Source organism: Brassica rapa, chromosome A06 (genome assembly GCF_000309985.2).
Source record: "Brassica rapa cultivar Chiifu-401-42 chromosome A06, CAAS_Brap_v3.01, whole genome shotgun sequence".
Classification (NCBI taxonomy): domain Eukaryota; kingdom Viridiplantae; phylum Streptophyta; class Magnoliopsida; order Brassicales; family Brassicaceae; genus Brassica; species Brassica rapa.
In genome coordinates, this window is record NC_024800.2 from 5383516 (window position 1) to 5404007 (window position 20492).

Below are 20492 nucleotides of genomic sequence, written 5' to 3' on the forward strand. Positions count from 1 at the left end.
TTTGGTTATTTCTAAATATATTTCATTATAATAATTATCACATATTTAGTTACACAATTTATTGTATATACATCAGATATTTTTAATTGTTAGGAAGTCTTGAGTTGAACCTTGTAATTTCTCTAAATTCAAAATTATAATATCTAATATTAATTTCATTTTAAAAGTAGTTTCAGCTATATGTTAACGATATTCATATTAAGCTCACATCAAGATAAAAACCCCAGGGGATAAAACAAACACATCAAATGCAAAACCAACACATAATAATCTATCTAATGATCTTTTTAAACTGTTTAATTTGCCCGTTTGACGACACAATTAACCACTTAAATCTAAACAAACCGTATTAAAACAAATCTAATTAGTGAATAATTAAAAAAAAAGATATAGCATCAGTAAAGAGGATTTTTGTGAGGATCAGTAAAGAGTACTTTGTTTTTATTTTGTAGTAGATAGACCACTTATATTGCTAGAAATGCTTTATAAACCAAAGAAATGAATTTCACAACTGTACATAAGATATATGGTGTAATTTTAGACTCTTCCCATTTTTCTAATTTGAAAATTTGATCATGTCGTAATGATGGATCAGCATGTGTGTAAGAAGAGAATCGCTCAACGATCTAGTATCATATTATTTATTATGTTCAGATAGCCTAATATCCAAGGGGGAATTCTAACTTTACCACAATTATTCACTCACATGGTAGACATGTCGATCATCTTGATAACATGCTAACACATGAACAAGTGACATTTTCATCAGTGATCATATCTAGCAAAATTCAACTTTTGAAATGACTCTTGAGTAATAAAAATTAAATCATCTGATCTTTTTATACAGCCAGATCTTCTATTGCAAATTTCATACTGCTCTATTTTATATTTACCTAGAGGCAGGGGCGGACGCCAAAAGAGCTCAGGTGTAGCATGTGCAACACACTAATTTGTGTGTTTTCCTTCAGTAATTAACTTAGAATTTATGTAATACTCCTAATATAAATAGATTTTATAATATATGCCCTATACTCAATAACTTGTTGGATCTGCCCCTGCCTAGAGGGCTAACAACTAATTAACTCAACTTCGATCTTGGAAAAATCAAAAAAAAAATTCGTTGAATCTGAGAACTCTATGTTCTCCCAGATTAAGCTCGTTAACTCCGATGAGGATTCAAACGAGCTTCTTGGACTGCTTTATGATTTCACAAATTCTTTTAGATCAATTCGATTCGATAGGAGGCTAGGCTCTTGAGAACAATGTTTTGGTTTCTTTTGATAAGGAGTAAAATTTTGCTTGTTACTTTGGTTCTACATTAATATCCAAATTCAATGATTGTGTTAGTTGAATAAACTAATGTTTCAACGTATTAATCAAGTATTGTGGGTTGTTACATATGGCGAAGATAGCATCCGATATTAAAATATAGTAAGAGACTTTTGCTAGATATAGTACCATATTCTTGTTTTCTTTGTTGTAAATATAGTACGATATTTTGTATGCCTTAAAACTTAGCTAATCAATTTTATAGATATGATTGAAAAGTCATGAAAACAAAGGGTACGGGATACGATACGTTACATGAAGCAAACACACAACAAGGTAAAAAACTCGACACCAAAACCCTAAAGAAGTTCGACCCAAGTGCCAAAACCCTAACTTCCTTCCCAGTTCCCCAACCATAATTATTATTAATTATTAAAAGATACTACCCATAGTAGTTAATTAAACAAGTACCCGACCCGATACGCCAGATAACCGAATCCACTAACCAAAACATACATTCCTTGGAACAGCCTTGCACTTCAACGGCTTCTTCATCTCCATAGACAGCTTGAGAACCTCAGCGAGGTCAACATCACTAGAACCCTTAACCCACTCGAAATTCTGAATCATTTGACCAACCCAGAGATGAACAGTAGCTAGACCCATTGCTTTACCCGGGCAAACCCGACGACCCGAACCGAATGGAGCCAACCTAAGATCCGACCCCATGATGCTTACATCCTCACCATCAATAAACCTCTCAGGCCTAAACTCTTCAGGGTCGGTCCAGATTTTGGCGTCATGTGTGATGGACCACATGTTGACCATAGCTATGGTTCCTGCAGGGACAAGGTTGGGACCCACGTGGACATCGTGGATAGCGAGTCTGGCCCACGAGAGGAGGGGGCCTGGTGGGTGAAGCCTCAGGGTTTCTTTGACTACAGCTTGAAGGTACGGAAGCTTTGGGATGTCGGAATCAGACAAGGACCTAGTGTTGTTACTTGTAACAGAAGATATCTCTTTGTAGAGTTCTGCTTGGATGTCTTGATGCAATACCATTCTTGCAAGCACCCATTCCACTAGAATCGCAACTGTGTCCGTCCCTCTAAATATCATCTCCTAAAAAAAATTCCACACAAAAAAGATAAAAAAAAACTTTAGATAACAAATATTCAAAAATTCACATATGTTGAAACTTTATCCACAAGAAAAACAGCTTACCCAAAGAACAGCAATCATGTCGGAATCAGACAACTTTTCATCCTTTTGCAAGCCAAGCAAGACATCAACGAAGTCACTCTCCTCTCCATTGAGGTTATTGTTGTTCATCTTCATTTTGTGCTTCTCGATTATTCCACCGACAAAAGTGTTGACTTCAGAGACCAAAGCTCTACACCTCTTCCTCACTCCTTGGAAGTCAAACCAGCGAAGAACACCAAAGTGATCACTCCAGTTAAATATCCCAAGCAACTCATAACCCTCACTCACAAGCCTCTCCAGAAAACTTCCATCCCCATTAACTTCATCGAAATCGTAGCTTTCACCAAAAACAGTCGTCATTACATTATTCAACGAACCAAAGTGAATCACCTTCTTCACTTCAACATCACCATCGCCAGCTGCGTTCTTGATCTTCTTCACCATCTTCATACCGATCCCAACCCTAACACCTTCAAAACTCGCTATCCTTCTCGGGCTGAAAAGATGCGTTGAAGAGATTCTCCTCAGATTCCTCCAATACTCACCATACGGCGCGAACCCCATGGCACGGTGAAACAGAAGCTCGTAAGCTGACTCCTTAACCGGGCGGTCAGCAAAAGCAGAGCTGTTCAGAATCTCTTTAGCCGTCTCCGGTTCACTGGAGATGACAAAACGTGAAAACCCAACGGAGAACGCCATCAGAGGAGAGGCCTTGAAGCGTTTGGCAAGCGCGGCGAGAACGCGGTGAGGGTTTGAACCGGAGAAGATGGAAAGAGAACCAGACGGACCGGGAATCGAAACACGGGTCTTGGAGGACTTGGTCCAGGCCCATGCGAGTCCACCTGGTGAGAGAAAGATAGCAACCGTGGCTACGAAAAGCGATAGCCAAGCAAAGGCTTCGAAGGTGACGAGGTTAAGAGAGTTAAAGAACAGAACGTAAGCTTCAGGAGACATTTTAGGCAAGTAGTGGAAGCAGAAAGAGCAAAGAGAAGTGTTGTGGAGTTGATGAAGATATGAAATGATGTGCATGGGGAGGGTGTTTAAATAGATGGGTCACTTGCTTGCATCGCTGAAAGTTTATTAAATTTACTATTTAGGGTTTTTAATGCTGGCTTAAATGCTTAAAAGTTGTATTAGCATTGATTATGTTGTCTCAAAAGCAAGTCGATAGCTTTTACTGATGGAACCACAGAATGGTGGACTAGTTCTTTGATATTGCTGTAATTTTGTTATTTACGAAATTGTTTTGAAAATCGCTTTTAAAAAAGTTATGTGAGAATCGTCATTTAAATTCAGTTATTATGATTATATTATATTGTCATGTGGTCAAATTTTTTTTTTCATCTGGTCAAATTTTTGTTAAACCTAAATTAAAAATTGTTTGATAATTTTTCTTGTGTTACTCTGATAATCTTTTTATAATGTTTTTGGAGTGTTTCTAACAGGAAGCAATAATTCTTTTGATAAATTATTAGCATGCCGTACAATGTGATTCATATGATTTGTGTGGGAGATTGTAAAAGCTTATGGATTGGTAAGTGTTCAGATAAATAGCGAAAATGCAATTGTAACATACACATAATTTTGAAACAAAGTGAAGATAGTTTCTTTCATACATAGAAAATTATCACGAGCATTGTTAACTTATGGTCTTCGGCTTTTAGACTTCCAAATCGATATTTGAAAGAAACAAAAAGTTTGTGTGCTGCATTTCTTTGGTTTGGCCAAAAGTTAAAAACTTCTAAAGCAAAAATTGCTTGGTCTGATGTTTGTAAGCCAAAGATCAAAGGTGGTCTAGATCCGGAGAGGTTGAAAGAAGTTAATTTTATGAATAGTCTAAAATTGATATGGCGTTTACTCTCTGGTAAGTCACTATGGAGTAAATGGATTAGAAAGTATTTGCTAGCGGAGAAAAACTTTCTATGAGGTTAAGGTTAGAGAAAATAAAAGTTCATGGATATGAAAGAAGCTTATTAAACTCAGAAGCATAGTTCGAAATTTCTACAAAAAGCAAATTGAAAATGGGAAGAATACTTCATTTTGGTTTGATCATTTGTCGAATGTGGGAGTTTTGTTTGATATATTTGGTGAGAGAGGCTTCATTGATATGTGAGTTAGTTCCAATACCACGCTGAGTGATGTGATTTTGCAACATAGGAGGATGAGGCACAGAGTTCAGAGATATAATGTAGTTGAAGACATAATTGATTGCACGAGAGAGTCAATGGTGGAGGATGATGATGTTAACCTATGGAAAAGATGATCTGATTATCACACAATGTTCTCTACGTACGAGATATGAGAGCTTGTTAGGGTGATACAACAAAAGTGTGTTTGAGAACAAGTTGTTTAGTTTCCTCAAGCTACGTCTAAATACTCCTTTATAACGTGGCTCGCAATGCATAATAGGATCAGTACGGCGGATCGTATAGTGCGATGGAACATGGTTATACCAACTCAATGTGTGCTTTGTAACAACCTGGCTGAAATTAGAAACCATTTTTTCTTCTCCTGTGAATTCTCTTTTTGGATCTGGTGCAACCTGACGAAATGTATACTACTTAAGAATCACACAACGTCTTGGAATGAGAATGTCCAATCATTCTCGGGTTCGCAACTTGATTTCTAAGTCGAGGCTATGTGTTAGATATGCAATGCAGGCTGCCATCCATATGATCTAGTGTGAAGGAAGAAGCGTCTATATGGAGAAGAAACTCTCCGTTCAGCTCAAATCTTACATAACCTTTTAGATAAGAATGTAAAGAATTGACTTGTCTTCTTAAGGTCTAAAGACAATGAAAAGCATGTAGGTATTTTACAAATTTGGTTTGGCATTAGATTGTAAAGTTTTTTGTTTTCTAGAGCTGATGATACTGTATTAGTTATACAAACAATCTGATTGGAATTCATTGCGCTCCTTATAAAATTAAAACAAGTGGGTGTAATTAATTAACCAATAGAAAATAAATAGTATAATGTTAGTATTATGGAAAAAGAAACAATGCTAGAGAAGAGAATCCAAATGAGAATCAGCCGTCCTTGCCACTTCTACCAAAGCTCTTTTGATGGTACGGATGTGTTAATATTTTAGTGTTATAATTTTGTATTTTTAAAACATTACTTATATACTTGTGAAATAGACAGTACATCAGCATTTCTGGCACATTGCTATTTCACTTCTAAATTTCACAATAAAGAAAAATATGCTCCAACTATCTCTATTTTTTCTATAAAATAAAATAAAAATTATTATTTATTCTTTTAAATATAGAGGTAAAAATTATTTTTATTATAAAATCAAAAGTTTTATTTTAAGATGGTTTTTTAACTTTAGAATTTTATAGTTATAACTAAAACAAATCTTGTTATAGAAAAATATAGTTTTTATAGAAATGGAATCACAGATTTTATTTATCTATTTGTCTTTTAAATAAATTTTAGTTTAAACAAAGTCATAATTTTATTTGAAAACTAAAAGTTAATAGGGTAAATTTTATTTTTATAATAGTAAGAAAATAATTCTAATTTTTTTTATAATAGTTGTTTTAAAGATAAAAAAAATAGGAAATATATCGGAGAAAAATACATCTCTATTTTAAAATTATTCTATTTTAGTAGTAAAAATAGAAAAATATATTAAAGAATAAAGATGGTCTAAAATAAATATGTAAAAAATAGATATTTCAAAACATAAGAAATACTCAATAATTTTTCATCTAAGAATGGATTTTATCATATTTTGAGATATCTATTTATTTTTCATTATTATTTTAATATATAATTGTTAAAATATTTCTCTTCATTTTTTTGAACATTTTTATCTTCATATTTCCAATAGTAGTGTCTTTAACTCCATTGGTAAACCATGAAATCAAGACTCTTACCATCACAAATAAAACTGATTATAGAACAAAATTCATAATCGGTATTTCCATCATACAGCAAATTTAACTACTCCTTATTATATTTTGGAATATAAATAAAATATGATTAAATAAAAAATCGTTTTGTTTTGAAGTTATTAATAATACATAAGAGTTTTTGGATTAAAAAATTGCAGATAACTAAAAACGTCTGAAACAGTTTTTTTATATATCAATTAAAACTTTTAAAGATTGACGCCATTTTGCTTTATGCAATCAAAATGTAAAACCAAAATAAATTGTACTATTTTTTGCTTTCCACTAATAAATATGAGTACATACATGTAGGTATAGATCAAAAGGGTGGGGTTTATACATCTGGCATTAACTGTATGGCGAAGGCGTGCTCACATGAAGAACAGAAATAATTTTCCTTTGGAAAAGTCTGATCGTTTTTATGGCAAATTGGCAAATGCGTTGAGGGCCATCTCTCTGTTCTCTGTTCTCTGTTCTCAAATGTTCGAGACTTTTATTTCACCATCCCGATATTTTTAAGAATTACAGTACTGTATTAAAACGAGTTAAATGAAGAGACACGTGGATGGAGTCAAATCAGTAGTGGAGTCAATATCAATATCATAATTGTAAAAGAATATCTTTGCCGTGTGATTTTATCTTTAGGAGCTCGCGTGGTCCTTGATTTTTTTTGTAAAATCTTTTATTGTACAATTACACTGTTATTTTTATTTTTTATTTTTCTTTTACAGGTTGGAGAGGATAAATACTTGTACTAGGATTTTATGTAGAGAAAGAAAAAAATGAAGGGGGAGACAAAAGGGGAGTGATGATTGAAAGAAAATTAAAGAAAGCTGACAATTTTATACGTAAAAGCTCTGGGTTGAGTTATGTAGTCTAGTGTAGCTGGCTCAGGCCTGCTTCGTTCAGCTACTTTCTACTGCTTAATTTACTGTTTCGTATTTTTTTGACAGCGAAGTCCAATTCCTTTCACAATTACTTACTACTAAATAGTAACTCGAATTTACGCGTTTATCTTCCCTTTGAGTGTTGGCTTAATTCCATATTCACACTTCCGAAACAAAAACAAAATACAAGGAATATCTTAATGATGCTCATTACCTTGAATTCCTCTTAATTACTTGTGCACTAACTCTTTCATTAACTCAAATCCCATGCTTGTAAGTCTTAACATTTGATATGTATTTATCATCGTTTTTCACGATAACACAATTGAAAATATGAAACATCTATTTAATCAAATAATTTAGTTACAAGCCAATATTAAAATTTTATTATATTTGTTTTAATCTACCTTTTACTCATTTTAACAAATAATATAACTTTTGATATATTATAATATTTTATTGTACACATACTTTTCGTTTTGTAAAGGTATATGTTTTAGAAAAATAGTTTTTAAACCTTTTGATTATTTAATAATATAAATTACATTTCTTTTTAAAAATCTGTTTATCAAATTACTATTGTTTAATGGTATTAAAATAAATAATGTATTTTGAATATATTTGAAAATATAAATATGACAACTTTCTGAAATTAGTTCAACTGTTTGTCACTGACATTGACCAACAAAATACATTGATACATAGAAATAGAGTTAAAACTTTTGAAAACTGTGAAACAGTCTTTAAGTGAAAAGGTGTATGTTTTATATATTTTCACTGAAAAGGACATAGCATCAGGAGAATATTTACTATTGACAGCTGTTCTTTGTGGAACCCAAAAGGATTTAAAGAGTAACGCGTAGGAATAAATATGTAAGAACAAAAAATGAAAGAAAAAGGAAAGTGTAAAGAAGCCAGTCAAGTCGATGTCGGGACAACGAGATCTTATAGTTATGCCCTTAACTAGCAAAAGGACTTCTAGTTCGGTTCGAACATAACCAAATTGACACTATCATTCTTCTCCTTTCATCATCTAGTGGTTCCCCTTCCCCTTTGTTTGCCATAGGGTTAAGAACTTACATATGGATTTTTTCTTTCCTCTAAATATTCAAACACACATTTAGAGCATCTCCAACTCATCTCTATAATAGAGATCTTTAAAATAGAGAAAAAATAAAAATAGTATTTTTGTTCCAATGTCTTTCTTTATAATAGATGAATGTTATATTTGCCTCTATAAATAGAGGAATGCTATTTTTTTTCCTTAAATATAAAAGAAAAAATAGCATTCCTCTATTTATAGAGGCAAATATAGCATTCTTCTATTATAGAGGAACACATTGGAGCAAAAACATTAGTTCTATTTTTTTTCTCTATTTTAGAGATCTCTATTATAGAGATGGGTTGGAGATGGTTTTATACAAGGAAAATTATATTTACTAGCGTTCAAACAAACTATAATTAGAAATCTAGCTAAAAAAATAAAACTTTTATAACATTCTTAAAATATATACTATATTGCCCTCAACTTTTATTTATTTTTTCATTTTGTTATTTTTTTCAGTAAATCATTCTCCTAACTATTACTTTTCTTTCATATCCACATATATCATGTCATCATTTACTGTTGTATCATCGCCATGACCATGATCATAGTGCCTCTTTATATCTATGATAACGATTTCTATAGAAACTACGATCATTCGTTGCTTCGTAACCACCATCGCCACTTCAGTAATTGCCGCCACTGCTGTAACTACTATCACCACAAATTTTTCTACCGTTGCTTCAACCACTTCTTTTTCTTCTGTAACAACTAACATCTCTTCCGTAATCACCATCACCCCTTTCATGACCGACCTCTTTCATGACCACATCTATCACCACGTCCACCATCATTATAGTCAGCACAACAACCACCAATTCGTAATCTTCACTGCATTTTTCCTATATATCCACCGATTCTTCATAACCACCATCACATCTTCATAAATCGACTATGAGATTGATTTATGTCATATTTTGACATAGTATATTAGTTTTAAACTTTTTTTTGTCAACAACTTTACAGATTTATGTTGACTATGTGATTCACACCGGGAGATCTAGATTCATGTGAATGACGAAAGAAGTTTGTTTCCAGGCACTGCGTGCTAAGCCTTTGTATTTTGTGTTCTTGGTACATAGATAATCTCTGAGCGGAAGAAACTTTATTTCAGACTCTTAATATCTTTCAAATAATTTGCAAAAGCTGGTTATTCTTCTGGTTCTGAAACCATCTTCACCAACTGAGAATAATCCGTTGGAAACTATTTGTTAATTTAATTAGTATGTATTATATTATTTAGTCTATCCCATTATATTTATATTATCATTTGCATAATTTTGCATGATGGAAGAGTATCTTCACATGCAGGGCATAACTCATAATTTTGTTTCATGTTGTTTTTTGGTCTAAGTTTTCACGTTGTTTAGTATACTATTGGAAACATATACTCATTGAAAGCAACTTTCGATGTTCAAAGATAAACCTAATCTACTTTCTAATATATTCTTCTATTTGAACTAATATGTACTATGTGTTTAAGAAAAAAGTAATATGTACAATATCATTTGATATGTTTCATTCTATTTTTATTGTAAAAAATTTAGCTTCAATTTTATTTTAAATATTATAAGTATATATTATATATTATATTTTATATTTGAATTTAGAGTTTATTGATTATAATTTAAAATTTAGTATTTAATGATGGGTGGGTTTATATTAATATTATTTAGAGACTTAGATGTAAGGTTTATATTAATATTATTTAGAGAGTTTTTATCTATCAAATCAGTAAATTTTTATACTATTTTTTATATGATGTTCAAGTTTATTAGTTTAATTATGTAAGTGGAACAGTTGACACACAAATTATGTAAATAGAATAGAACATGTATTATGTACTATTTGTAAAAGGTTAATCATGTCTTATCTATAAAAAAGGTTTTCGCTGATTTTGTTTTGCTGTTTCACCGTTTGTTCAACAGAGTTTTTGTATATAACTCAGTGATGTAATGTTATATGTTTAATTTGATTTTTAACATTTCAGTCTTTATCTTGTCTGTATATTCTAAATTGTCAATGACATCATTTTCCTATCTTTCTCTCACCTCTCTCACCGAAAATTTAGAAAAAAAAAAAGATAATACCGGCCAAAACTTATGAAAAATTATTATGGATTTAAATATGATAACAACAATCCTATATTCTTTATTTTTAATGAAAATTTGGTTAGTTTGCAAATTATTCTTTTATACAACATACAAAATTGTATGAAAATAAATTTCTAAATTTTATGACTAATAAATCAAAAACGAGGGCGAGTATTCATTTTTTTAGAACTCGAGTATATAAAATGGAGAAATTCTACTTTTACCCTATGTTTGGTAACATATTCATGTTTATTTTTGTTTGAAGAATATTTTCACAAATACCAAAGTACAAAATATGATTAATTAGGTCAAAAAATTTCTATCATTGTTTTATAGATATAGAAATATAAATAATTATTTAAATAAATAATAAAAACAAATTTTTATATTTTTCGAATTATACATTTTTAAATTTGAACTTCTTATAATTTTCTGAATTTTTTATTTGAGTTTTTGTTTTGAAGTTCGAAAATTCGTTTTAAAACTATTTTTAATTTTTTTTTAAAAAACAAATAAATATTTATTTATTTTTAAGATCCTAAACTCCACCCTCCAAAATTTTACATTTCAAATCTAAACTCTAGATTAGTCAACTTAGAGTTATAAGTGTTTATTTACTCTTTATAATGAAAAGTAAATATAATTAAAACAAACATGAAAAATAATATTAAAATGTGGTAATTTAATGAATTTTTCGTTTAAGGTTCAGATGGTGATTTATATTTTGGATAGTTTTCAGCTTGCTAAGTGGAGCCAATGATGTTTCGGCTTATGATATTTTTATTGTTTTGCTTAGAAATTTACGTTTCCTTTTGTTTTCGATTGAAGTTTTTGGATTACCATGCAAATTTATACAGGAAATAAAATGCATGTGGCTTTTTCCAAGAAGTTTGTGTGTGTTCTTATTCATAAAATAAATTTGAAGATTATAGCCAATATAAAATTGTGAAAAAGGTATAGGACCGAAAAATGATTAAGAACATTTCTTAGTATTTTACGGGTCGTGTGAGTTATGTAAACATTTTCCATCATATTATTGTTCTGGCATCATATTTATAAACAACATTTACAGTTTTATTTTATCAAATAAATATATTTCCAAGCGTTTTGAAAAATGTATGCTAACGTATTTTACTTTTGTATATGTTTACTTGATTTTATGCATTTGTATGTATTAGAGCAGTAAGATTATTATATTTTGAATTTGAGACTAATAAAGCAATAAATATTCGGGAGAAATAATAGTACGATGCATATAATAGTGGTAATAAATAACACTAGGACAGGGATATAAGATTATAAAAATATTAATAATACAATGTGAAATAGCAGTTTTAAAATAAACTAGATTTTTTAACCGCGCTACGCGCGGATAAGATATTATATGTATTTCTCAATTCTAAAAAAATAATGTATAATTTTATATTATATTATTTAAAAAATATAAAATAAGACTACATAACATAAATATATTTTTTTAAATTTTTTTGTGCATTATGTTGTTTGATTGTTGTACTTGATTCACATATTTGCATAGTTATTTATGATAGATGAATAACTATATTTTTATTATCAGTAAATAATATATATTTATTATATAATATAAGAACAATAAAATTATTTACTTTTATAACAAACTTGTCTCATCTTGGGGACTCGGTTATAGACATATCATATTCGAATGAGACATTATCAATCTTCTTAATAGTCAAAAAACAAATCTGAATATCAAAACAATATCTCATACGATCTCTTTGTGGAATAACTGCTCTGAAGAAATTAAATTTAGGCATAAAAAAAGACTGGAAATGGAAGTGCAGATGTGTTATCTAACTCAGCTTTACAAAATACTATTCATAGTTCATATATCATTTATGTCCATCTTATTTTTTTGTCTATCCTTTCTTAAACATCTTGAAATAATTGATGCTAATTAATAATAAACTTTTGGCTGGCAAAAAAAATCAAATTTGTCTAATTATCGCTTAATTTGTCTAACTGATATATATGTAATTCTCAATTTTTAAAAAATAATGTATAATATTGTATTACATTATTTAAAGAATATAAAATAAGACTACCTAACATAAATATATTTTTTAAATTTTCTTTGTGGAAATCATTATGTTGTTTGATTGTTGTACTTGATTCACATATTTGCATAGATATTTGTGATAGATGAATAACTATATTTTTATTATCAGTAAATAATATATATTTATTATATAATATAAGAAAAATGAAATTATTTAATTTTTAAACAAAGTTGTCTCATGTTGGAGATTCGGTTATAGACATATAATATTCGAAGGAGACATTTTATAGAATAACTGCTCTGAAGAAATTAAATTTAGGCATTATAAAGGACTGGAAATGATGTGCAGATGTGTTACCTAAGTCAGCTTTACAAAGTATTACTATTCATAGTTCATATATCATTTAAGTCAATCATTTCTTAAACATCTTGAAATAATTGATGCTAATTAATAATAAACTTTTGGCTGGCAAAAAAAATCAAATTTGTCTAATTATCGCTTAAATATTTTATTAATATTGTCTAAGAAACTTTCAATTGATATCATAGTTTAATTTTTGTTAGTTTTTTTTGGTTAATTTTAGAGTTTTTTGTATTTAAGATTTTTTTCTATATTAATCTTATATTTCTTTCTCATGATATATATATATATATATATATCATAAATATTACCATCAAATCAGTTTTACTTATTTATTATTTTGTTTTTAACGAAAATACACTTTTTAAATAATTTAATTTAAAATAAAATTATATATTAATTTGTTGTATTCTAACAATTTGATTGATTTAATTAATTTGCTTTGGTAGATAACTTAAAAAGTTTTCATATGAATCAGGGAAAGCAAGTTTATGTTGTTATATTATATTTATTTGTGTATATGAAATCTATATATAATGCTAGTGTAATAAAGAAAGAACATTATTTTTTTGTAACTTCAAAAAGATACATTATTACAATTTGAAATTATTGAATAAAATGGTAATTAAGTAAATCTAATTGTTTTTTTATCTTGTTTAGTTGGATTCTCATGAAAAGAAATCGATAGGTTAAACAAATGTTTCAAAATTTGTTGTGTTATTGTTTTTTCTATAAATTATAAAATTTATTGAATTGATATATTTAATTATTGTATTCTTAAATATTATTTTATTAAGACATTAGAGAATATGTTTTGAGTTGTTTTGTCAAAATTGTACAAAAATCTATGCTTTTTCATATTTGTCACGAAAATTTATATGTTAAACTTACTTTTACAAAATTCTCAACTTTGTCACGAAAAAAAAAATCTATGTTTTTTTATATTTGTCAAAGAATATATTAGCTTAGTCACTTACTTATTTTCTTTTACAAAACAAAGTATCGGAGTCTTGAAAGTTGAATCCATATTATGCACGTTTTACATTTCTAAAACCTATGTTTTAAACATCTTTTGTAGCCACCAGAGGCAGACCATCTTTGATCTTTTTTATCTATTGAGAAATACACAAAAACTCTCTTGAGAAGTTCATCTCTTGGATTTTGATTTGTTATGTTCTTGTGTTCTTGTTGATTTCTTATATATTTCTCTACATGGTTAATCTGAAATCCAATATGGGTTTAAGAGGAATCATGGAGATTAGTGAGTAATCACCTTTTGAATTCATGGGTTAGGGAGATTAAGGGTGATTAGGTTAGAGCTAGGATGTTTTAGTGTAGATCATTCATATTTCCTTGCTAGTAGAGTAATCATAATGCATCATCTGAGTTGGCCACTCAGTTGTTGATCTTTAGGCATTTCTCACCCGAAAGGTGTTCGATGAAATGCCCGAGACAACTCTCCTGGGCTTTTAGTATACTTTGCCAAAGACATTTGTTGTTAAAGGTGCTAAGATAGCTAATAGACTTGTTAGTAATGATTGCTTTCATATTATTCAACCAAAGACATTTGATGTTTGAGATATGTTAGCAAATGAGCATTCATCTAGACATAGAGCTTGCTTAGAATTGTGTCTAGGCTTAAGGTTGATAGTTTGATTGATCATTTGCCATCCTTAGTTCGATACTTGATCACCCAAGGTCTAATCCCTATGCCCATGAGTTCTCTTTTCCCTTAGTAAAGAAAGTATCATTTAGTTATTCCTTTTAATTAGTCATAGTTTTAAAACCCATCTAAATCATTGGTTGCACTTAGATTAAGTGAGTACTTGCATTCTCAGTGCTTTGATATCCCTCAGAACTGGTTCGACAATCTTTTATACTACAACATTTGTCTTAGGAGCCTTGAAAACTCTTAACATCACAGAGGCACGTGGAGTAAGAGGGGGGCATCTGCCCCCAACTCATTTTGAAAATCCTTTAAGCATAGACTAATTTTAAATATGTCCCTCCTGTTTTAACAAATATGTCCTTAGTTTTATGAACAGTTTAATTATGCCCGCTACAAACTTTTTCTCTAGCTTCGCCACTGTTTATCTCTCATGTGCTTCTTGTCTAGAGCAGTTTTTTTTTCTAATAATTTTTCATGTTTGGAGTGAATTGGATGAACAAACATCGCTGGTATTACAAAGAGTTTCTTTCTTGCTAATGCGTTTCTCTGCCATTGTTGCGGAGTCTGTGACGTTTTGGGTTACGAGCCGGTTGAGAGCATGGACTTTTTATTTTGCTTTTATTTTTACTAGAGTTTTTTCCCGGGCTACGCCCGGGTTTTTGCCCATGATAGTGTTCGATGGATGTTCTAGGTAAACAATTATTTTTCCTCTATCTTGAGATAATGCAAAAGTTATAACATCCAAGACTATGTTCACATGTCTGAGTTCTTTATTAAAGTTAGGAACCATTTGAGAGATTCGCTAAGTATTTTGTTTCGCCTCCAATTTCGTTTTGTAAAAGTGAATAGTTTTATCAGTTTGTAATTTGTTTTAGTTATTTGTATTCAGTGAGAGTAAAGAAGAGGAAAAAGACTTTGAAGGTTGTGTTTGAGATAAATGTCTGAGAAATGTAAAAATTTAGCAGACTATTCATGATTTTGTTATTGATAAAGGCTCGTTTTTGTCCATGATGCAATATTTGCTCATAATATTTTAGGTTTGATTACATTAAAATATTTCAGCGTTATTTACTAAATCTAATAGGTTTAAGAAAATTAAAATTTTGTAAACAAAAACTATTAGTATATAAGCCAATATTAACTCTTACTAAAAACTCATAGAAATGTTTTTATAAAGTTAACCAACTTGACTACTTGAGCGTAAATATAACTAAGGGAAATTGGGTTTAATAACACCAAAAAAACCATAATTCACTATTTAACCAAAATCTTACCCTCTCTCCTCCATTCTCTTCCTATCTCTCTCTTCCCTCTCTAAAAATCTAATTTTCTCTTTTTTGGTTATTTCACAAATAAGTCCTATAATTAAATTCCTTGTAGCCTCAGACCTAAAAAAAAAAACTGCCCCGTTTAACATAGGTTTATAAGTCAGAAACTTTTATATGTCATGAAATTGTTGTTAACCTTTAAAATTTGTAAATTTATATATTCACTTAAGATTACAGCATTTAAATTTTAAGGAAACTTAGATTTTAATTTAAGTGACTTTAAATTGGGTAAAGTGGGTGTTTTATTTCAGTGACTTTAAATTTGACGTGTATCCGTGATCGAACCAATAATTTGGTTATTGGATATGCAATCCAATTTTTTCTTCTTCTAAAACCTGTTATTTAAAAATCTGTTAAAACCTGCAAAAATTCGTCTGGGACAACTGATAGATGAATTTTATTTAATTTTCTGTAGTTTTTAAAATTAGTTGATTCCTTTTTTTCTTTAGTCATATATAATACTCACTAATTTATTTGATTTCTGATTCTTTATCTTTTGAAGAAAAATTCACTATACATCTAAAAATTAAGTGAATAAAAATGAATATAACAAAAATTAATTAATGTGATTTGACAGTTTTTACAATTAGGAGAACTTTTTTTAATTTTATTAAATTTATAAAAAAAATCATAATTTCCATAATATTCAAATACATAGATAATGTAGATTTGGTCAAAACACAAAAATTTATCGTAAACTATTATGATATTTTATGAAAAACTAATATCACGACTAAGAAAAAAATATGAGAAAAGTAGATTGAAGTTGTTTTTTTTTCTGTCTATCTTGAACTCCATAACTCTCATGTAGATTAATGTAGTGTTACTTTTTATTCTACTTCATGTAGATCAAATTGAGTTAAGAGGTTATATATTGTAATTTCATAGATTACTTACTATAATAATTTCACAGATTGGTTAGCACAAGCTTCAACTTGACACTATACAAAAATATAATGAAATAACATATTGTTCTCTTTCTTACCACTGCTTCCAAAATTACATGAAGCCTTTGTCTAAGCCCTAAATGTTGCTTCCTGTTTGTAAGAAAGTAAAAAATTTCCAAATTTCAATGGTTCGAACATCTCTTTTCCACGTTGACCTTGTTGTGCCCAATATTATTTCGCATTCCTAAGCCGCAGAAGATTTTATCATCTGCAAAAGATTTTATCATCCTGAGAAAACAATTGGATTAAAGATTAGTTTCATACTATCAATATTGGAACGCAGTGGAGTACAACAAAGTGACATGTATATAAAGTATAAACCAAAAATTACTATAAAAAGGTATATAAACCAAAAATAACCTATTCGATAAATACAAAAGTAAACAATATTTAAAAGAAAAAAGGATAGACAAATACTAAACAGACCAAATCAACTTTAGTTCAACCAAAACAAAATGAATAAATGTTATCCTTTTAAAAGTATGTAATTTATAATAATAATATATTGTAATAATAATTAAAGTCAGTATTCATTGAATATTTTTAATCCAATATGAGCAAACCAAAACTAAGGAAAATGGAACCAAACCAAAGTTACTTAGTTACAATTGTAGAAACGTGAATGTTAATTTCTGAAAATGTTAAAAATGGAGGTCAGATGATAAGAAGGTAAAAACAAAAAATTGTATTGATTAACGTAGAGAAATATTACCTTGTGTCAGCAGAGTTACGTATATCGAAAGTACACTCCCCGCATGTTCTTTACATGTGGCCAATGAGTAGTCAGCCAAAAAAAATCTATCAAATGGATGTAGTCAAACAACATAGGAAACACACATCGATAAATTTGGATATCTTGCTTGCTTTAGTATCTAGGCATAGTAGATTTGGGCTAAAGGGTGCTAAAAAGACCACCAAACGCCAAATATGGTAAATGATGGAAGGTGATTAAACTTAGCGTAGTATCTATACATGACGGTTTATATTTGACTGAAAACACTCGTCTCCGAATTGTGTCCCATTTGTGGTGTAAACCCAAGCAAGCTATTGTTATAACCATTCATATAATGATCATATATCATCGAGGAGAAACTTAAAGGAGTTTAGGTTGTGAATACAGCGATAGAAAACTCACCTGATACTCTGCCATGACAACCTTCCCAAGTTCCCAGCATCAGAAATATTAATGTATACATCAGACGACTCTAGATCATCCCTCCGGCTTCTGGCACAACCTAGATGTGCGACATCTTGCATACCTTATTATTCCTCTGCATATGAAGCAACATAAAAGATGAATGTAAGAAATATATATACATATATAGTGTGTGTGTGTGTGTTTGTGTATTTATACAGAAAGTAGGAAAGATAACATGCAACAATCAACAATACCTGAAGACATCCCATCTTCGACCATATTCAACATGCTGGCCAGAGTTTGAATCTTTCCATCTTGATGCTGAAATAAATGATTATATATTTTAATAAGAGTACAAATATTTCACAAAACGTGGCAGAGATAAAAGAGAGCAAATAAGTTGAAAAAGACTACACATGATAATAAATTTAGAATACCTGCATGAGGAGGTATGGTTTGAACAAAAATCATGATCAAATTGCTTACGATTGAGTCGTTCCAAACATCCTAGAGGCTATGACCAAGCATGTCTGTGACCTGGAATAATTATAAATCTTTTTTTATAAAAACTACCTTAACAATCACAATGTATAACCAGGCTCATACTTAAACTTGCCATGTGTATGCAACAAAGGTTACTCTGAGCTGGTACATACCAGGAGCTCCTAATATGTAAAAAACATGAGCATGTCTTATTGCTTCTTTGTAATTGCCTCATGTAGATTACATCTTTTGCAACCTTTAATAACATAACAGAGGTGAAATTCTGCACCAGTTCTGTCTACTGCATAGTCAAGAAAGGTATCACAAAATGCAAATATGAAACATAATACATGAGTTTTTCGTACATTTAAAACAAAGAAATCAAAGTAATACATATGAAAAATTACTACCTTTGCTTAGAGGGAGAGAGGAGAATATCTTTGGAGTTGCTTCTACATTACTGCATAGACAAACTCGGGGCCTTAGTGTTCACATGGAACCTTCAACAAAGAAGAAACACTATTTTGTAAGATAAAGAATTTTCTATACAAAACCTGTAGCTTACAAATGGATATGTGATACAAAGTTCTCATCTTCTCTTTGTTAATATATATATTTCATGAAATATACTCACAAAAGAAACCATAAAAGACAATGTACCTCTGCCTAATTATGTAATAGTTTTCTTACTTTTCATTTACATTATATTGCACATAGGCAGGATCTTCCTTGGCAAGAAAGTTATGTATCCTTCATAAGGATATATTTACAGAAGAGTCTTTCTCTATCTAATATATATCAGCACTAAAACTTACAGTTTCGGAAGAAGAAAATTCCCTTTTTTTGTTTTGGTAAATAAGAAGAAAGAAATTTCACATATGAAAAATAAAAGCTTGTAACGGGAATGGATGCAGAACACTTCATTGAACTCATTATTTATGAATTTAAAATCGTTTATGACACACTAAAAACTATATAAAAGAAAAGCAACCCGATGGCACATAAGAATTATATCTCCGTGAGACTTGTTAGAGTAATAAATCAGCGTGGTTATTTCAGTAAGAGAAACCAAGTTAGCTTAAAGATGCGACTACCATACAAATCAAGCTAAACAATTTGAGCTACCAACGAAATATTTATGAAAACAGAGAACATGCATCTCACAGGCCAAGCAAATGAAATTGCAAACAAACCATTACTGCAGAAACAGGAATATCTTCTCAAATGCAACCGTTAAGAGTTTTAAGCCTACCTCTTCCCCTGGCTCTCGCCTACATAAAAGTGGATGGAAACTTTATTTTTGTTAAAGGGATAGTAAAAAGGATATAAGAAGTAACGGGAATGCAGCATCAGAATACCTTATTGGAAGCGATGGATCACCTTGGTTGTTCAAACAAAATATAGCGATGGATCATGGCATGATATATGTCCGGCCAAGAATCGTTCTCATCAGATCGGAGTTGGAGAAGTAGTTCGTGAGAGACGTGAGTAAGATATATAGGGTGAATCTGGTGGAATTAAATCGCTAAGTTGCCATTGTAGTGTTATAGTAATGAGCCTTTGATGAATCGAAGTGGTGGAGAAGTCGTTACGCCGGAGAATCAGAACGTCGAAGTTCGGAATACGAATAGCAAAAGACATGTTGTTTAGTACAAATAAGAAACTTAATAGTTTTGATGGGCTTAGAATGATGACAAAATAGCCTGCTTTAATAAATTACATGGCCTGATTTTGCTGCAAGTTGGATTTGTCCGTGAAATTTAAAAGATGAAATTGTCTGATGTGGCAAAACTATAGAACATAATTGGTTGAATAAAAATGCACACGTGGACTGCTTAAGAGTTGAGGAAATCTCCCTTTTAGTATTGTGATGAGCCTTTGATGAATCGAAGTGGTGGAGAAGTCGTTACGCCGGAGAATCAGAACGTCGAAGTTCGGAATACGAATAGCAAAAGACATGTTGTTTAGTACAAATAAGAAACTTAATAGTTTTGATGGGCTTAGAATGATGACAAAATAGCCTGCTTTAATAAATTACATGGCCTGATTTTGCTGCAAGTTGGATTTGTCCGTGAAAT

The 20492-nt window shown here is 30.3% G+C and overlaps 1 protein-coding gene and 1 long non-coding RNA gene across 3 annotated transcripts; both read right to left on the minus strand.

The window, feature by feature from the left end:
• Positions 1 to 1514: 1514 nt before the first annotated feature.
• Positions 1515 to 5994, minus strand: LOC103848883 (cytochrome P450 78A5). Its single transcript, XM_009125705.3, has 2 exons — positions 2491 to 5994; positions 1515 to 2388 (listed from the first exon to the last, which is right to left on the minus strand). Exons 1-2 carry the CDS (start codon positions 3496 to 3498, stop codon positions 1771 to 1773), a joined length of 1626 nt encoding a protein of 541 aa, XP_009123953.2. The 5' UTR covers positions 3499 to 5994; the 3' UTR covers positions 1515 to 1770.
• An 8928-nt stretch (positions 5995 to 14922) lies between these two features.
• On the minus strand, positions 14923 to 19871 carry LOC103831729. Of its 2 annotated transcripts, XR_004448752.1 has the most exons (3): positions 18369 to 19871; positions 18186 to 18252; positions 14923 to 18064 (listed from the first exon to the last, which is right to left on the minus strand). It is a non-coding gene; the product is annotated as an uncharacterized LOC103831729 (long non-coding RNA). The 2 variants fall into 2 exon arrangements; XR_004448751.1 differs by having other exon boundaries at positions 18186 to 19871.
• Positions 19872 to 20492: the final 621 nt, after the last annotated feature.

Coding starts and splice junctions, on each gene's coding strand:
- LOC103848883 (XM_009125705.3), bottom strand. CDS start 3,498: ATGCACATCATTTCATATCTTCATCAACTCCACAACACTTCTCTTTGC. Junction 2,389..2,490: donor ACATGATTGCTGTTCTTTGG/GTAAGCTGTTTT, acceptor AATTTTTTTTAG/GAGATGATATTTAGAGGGAC.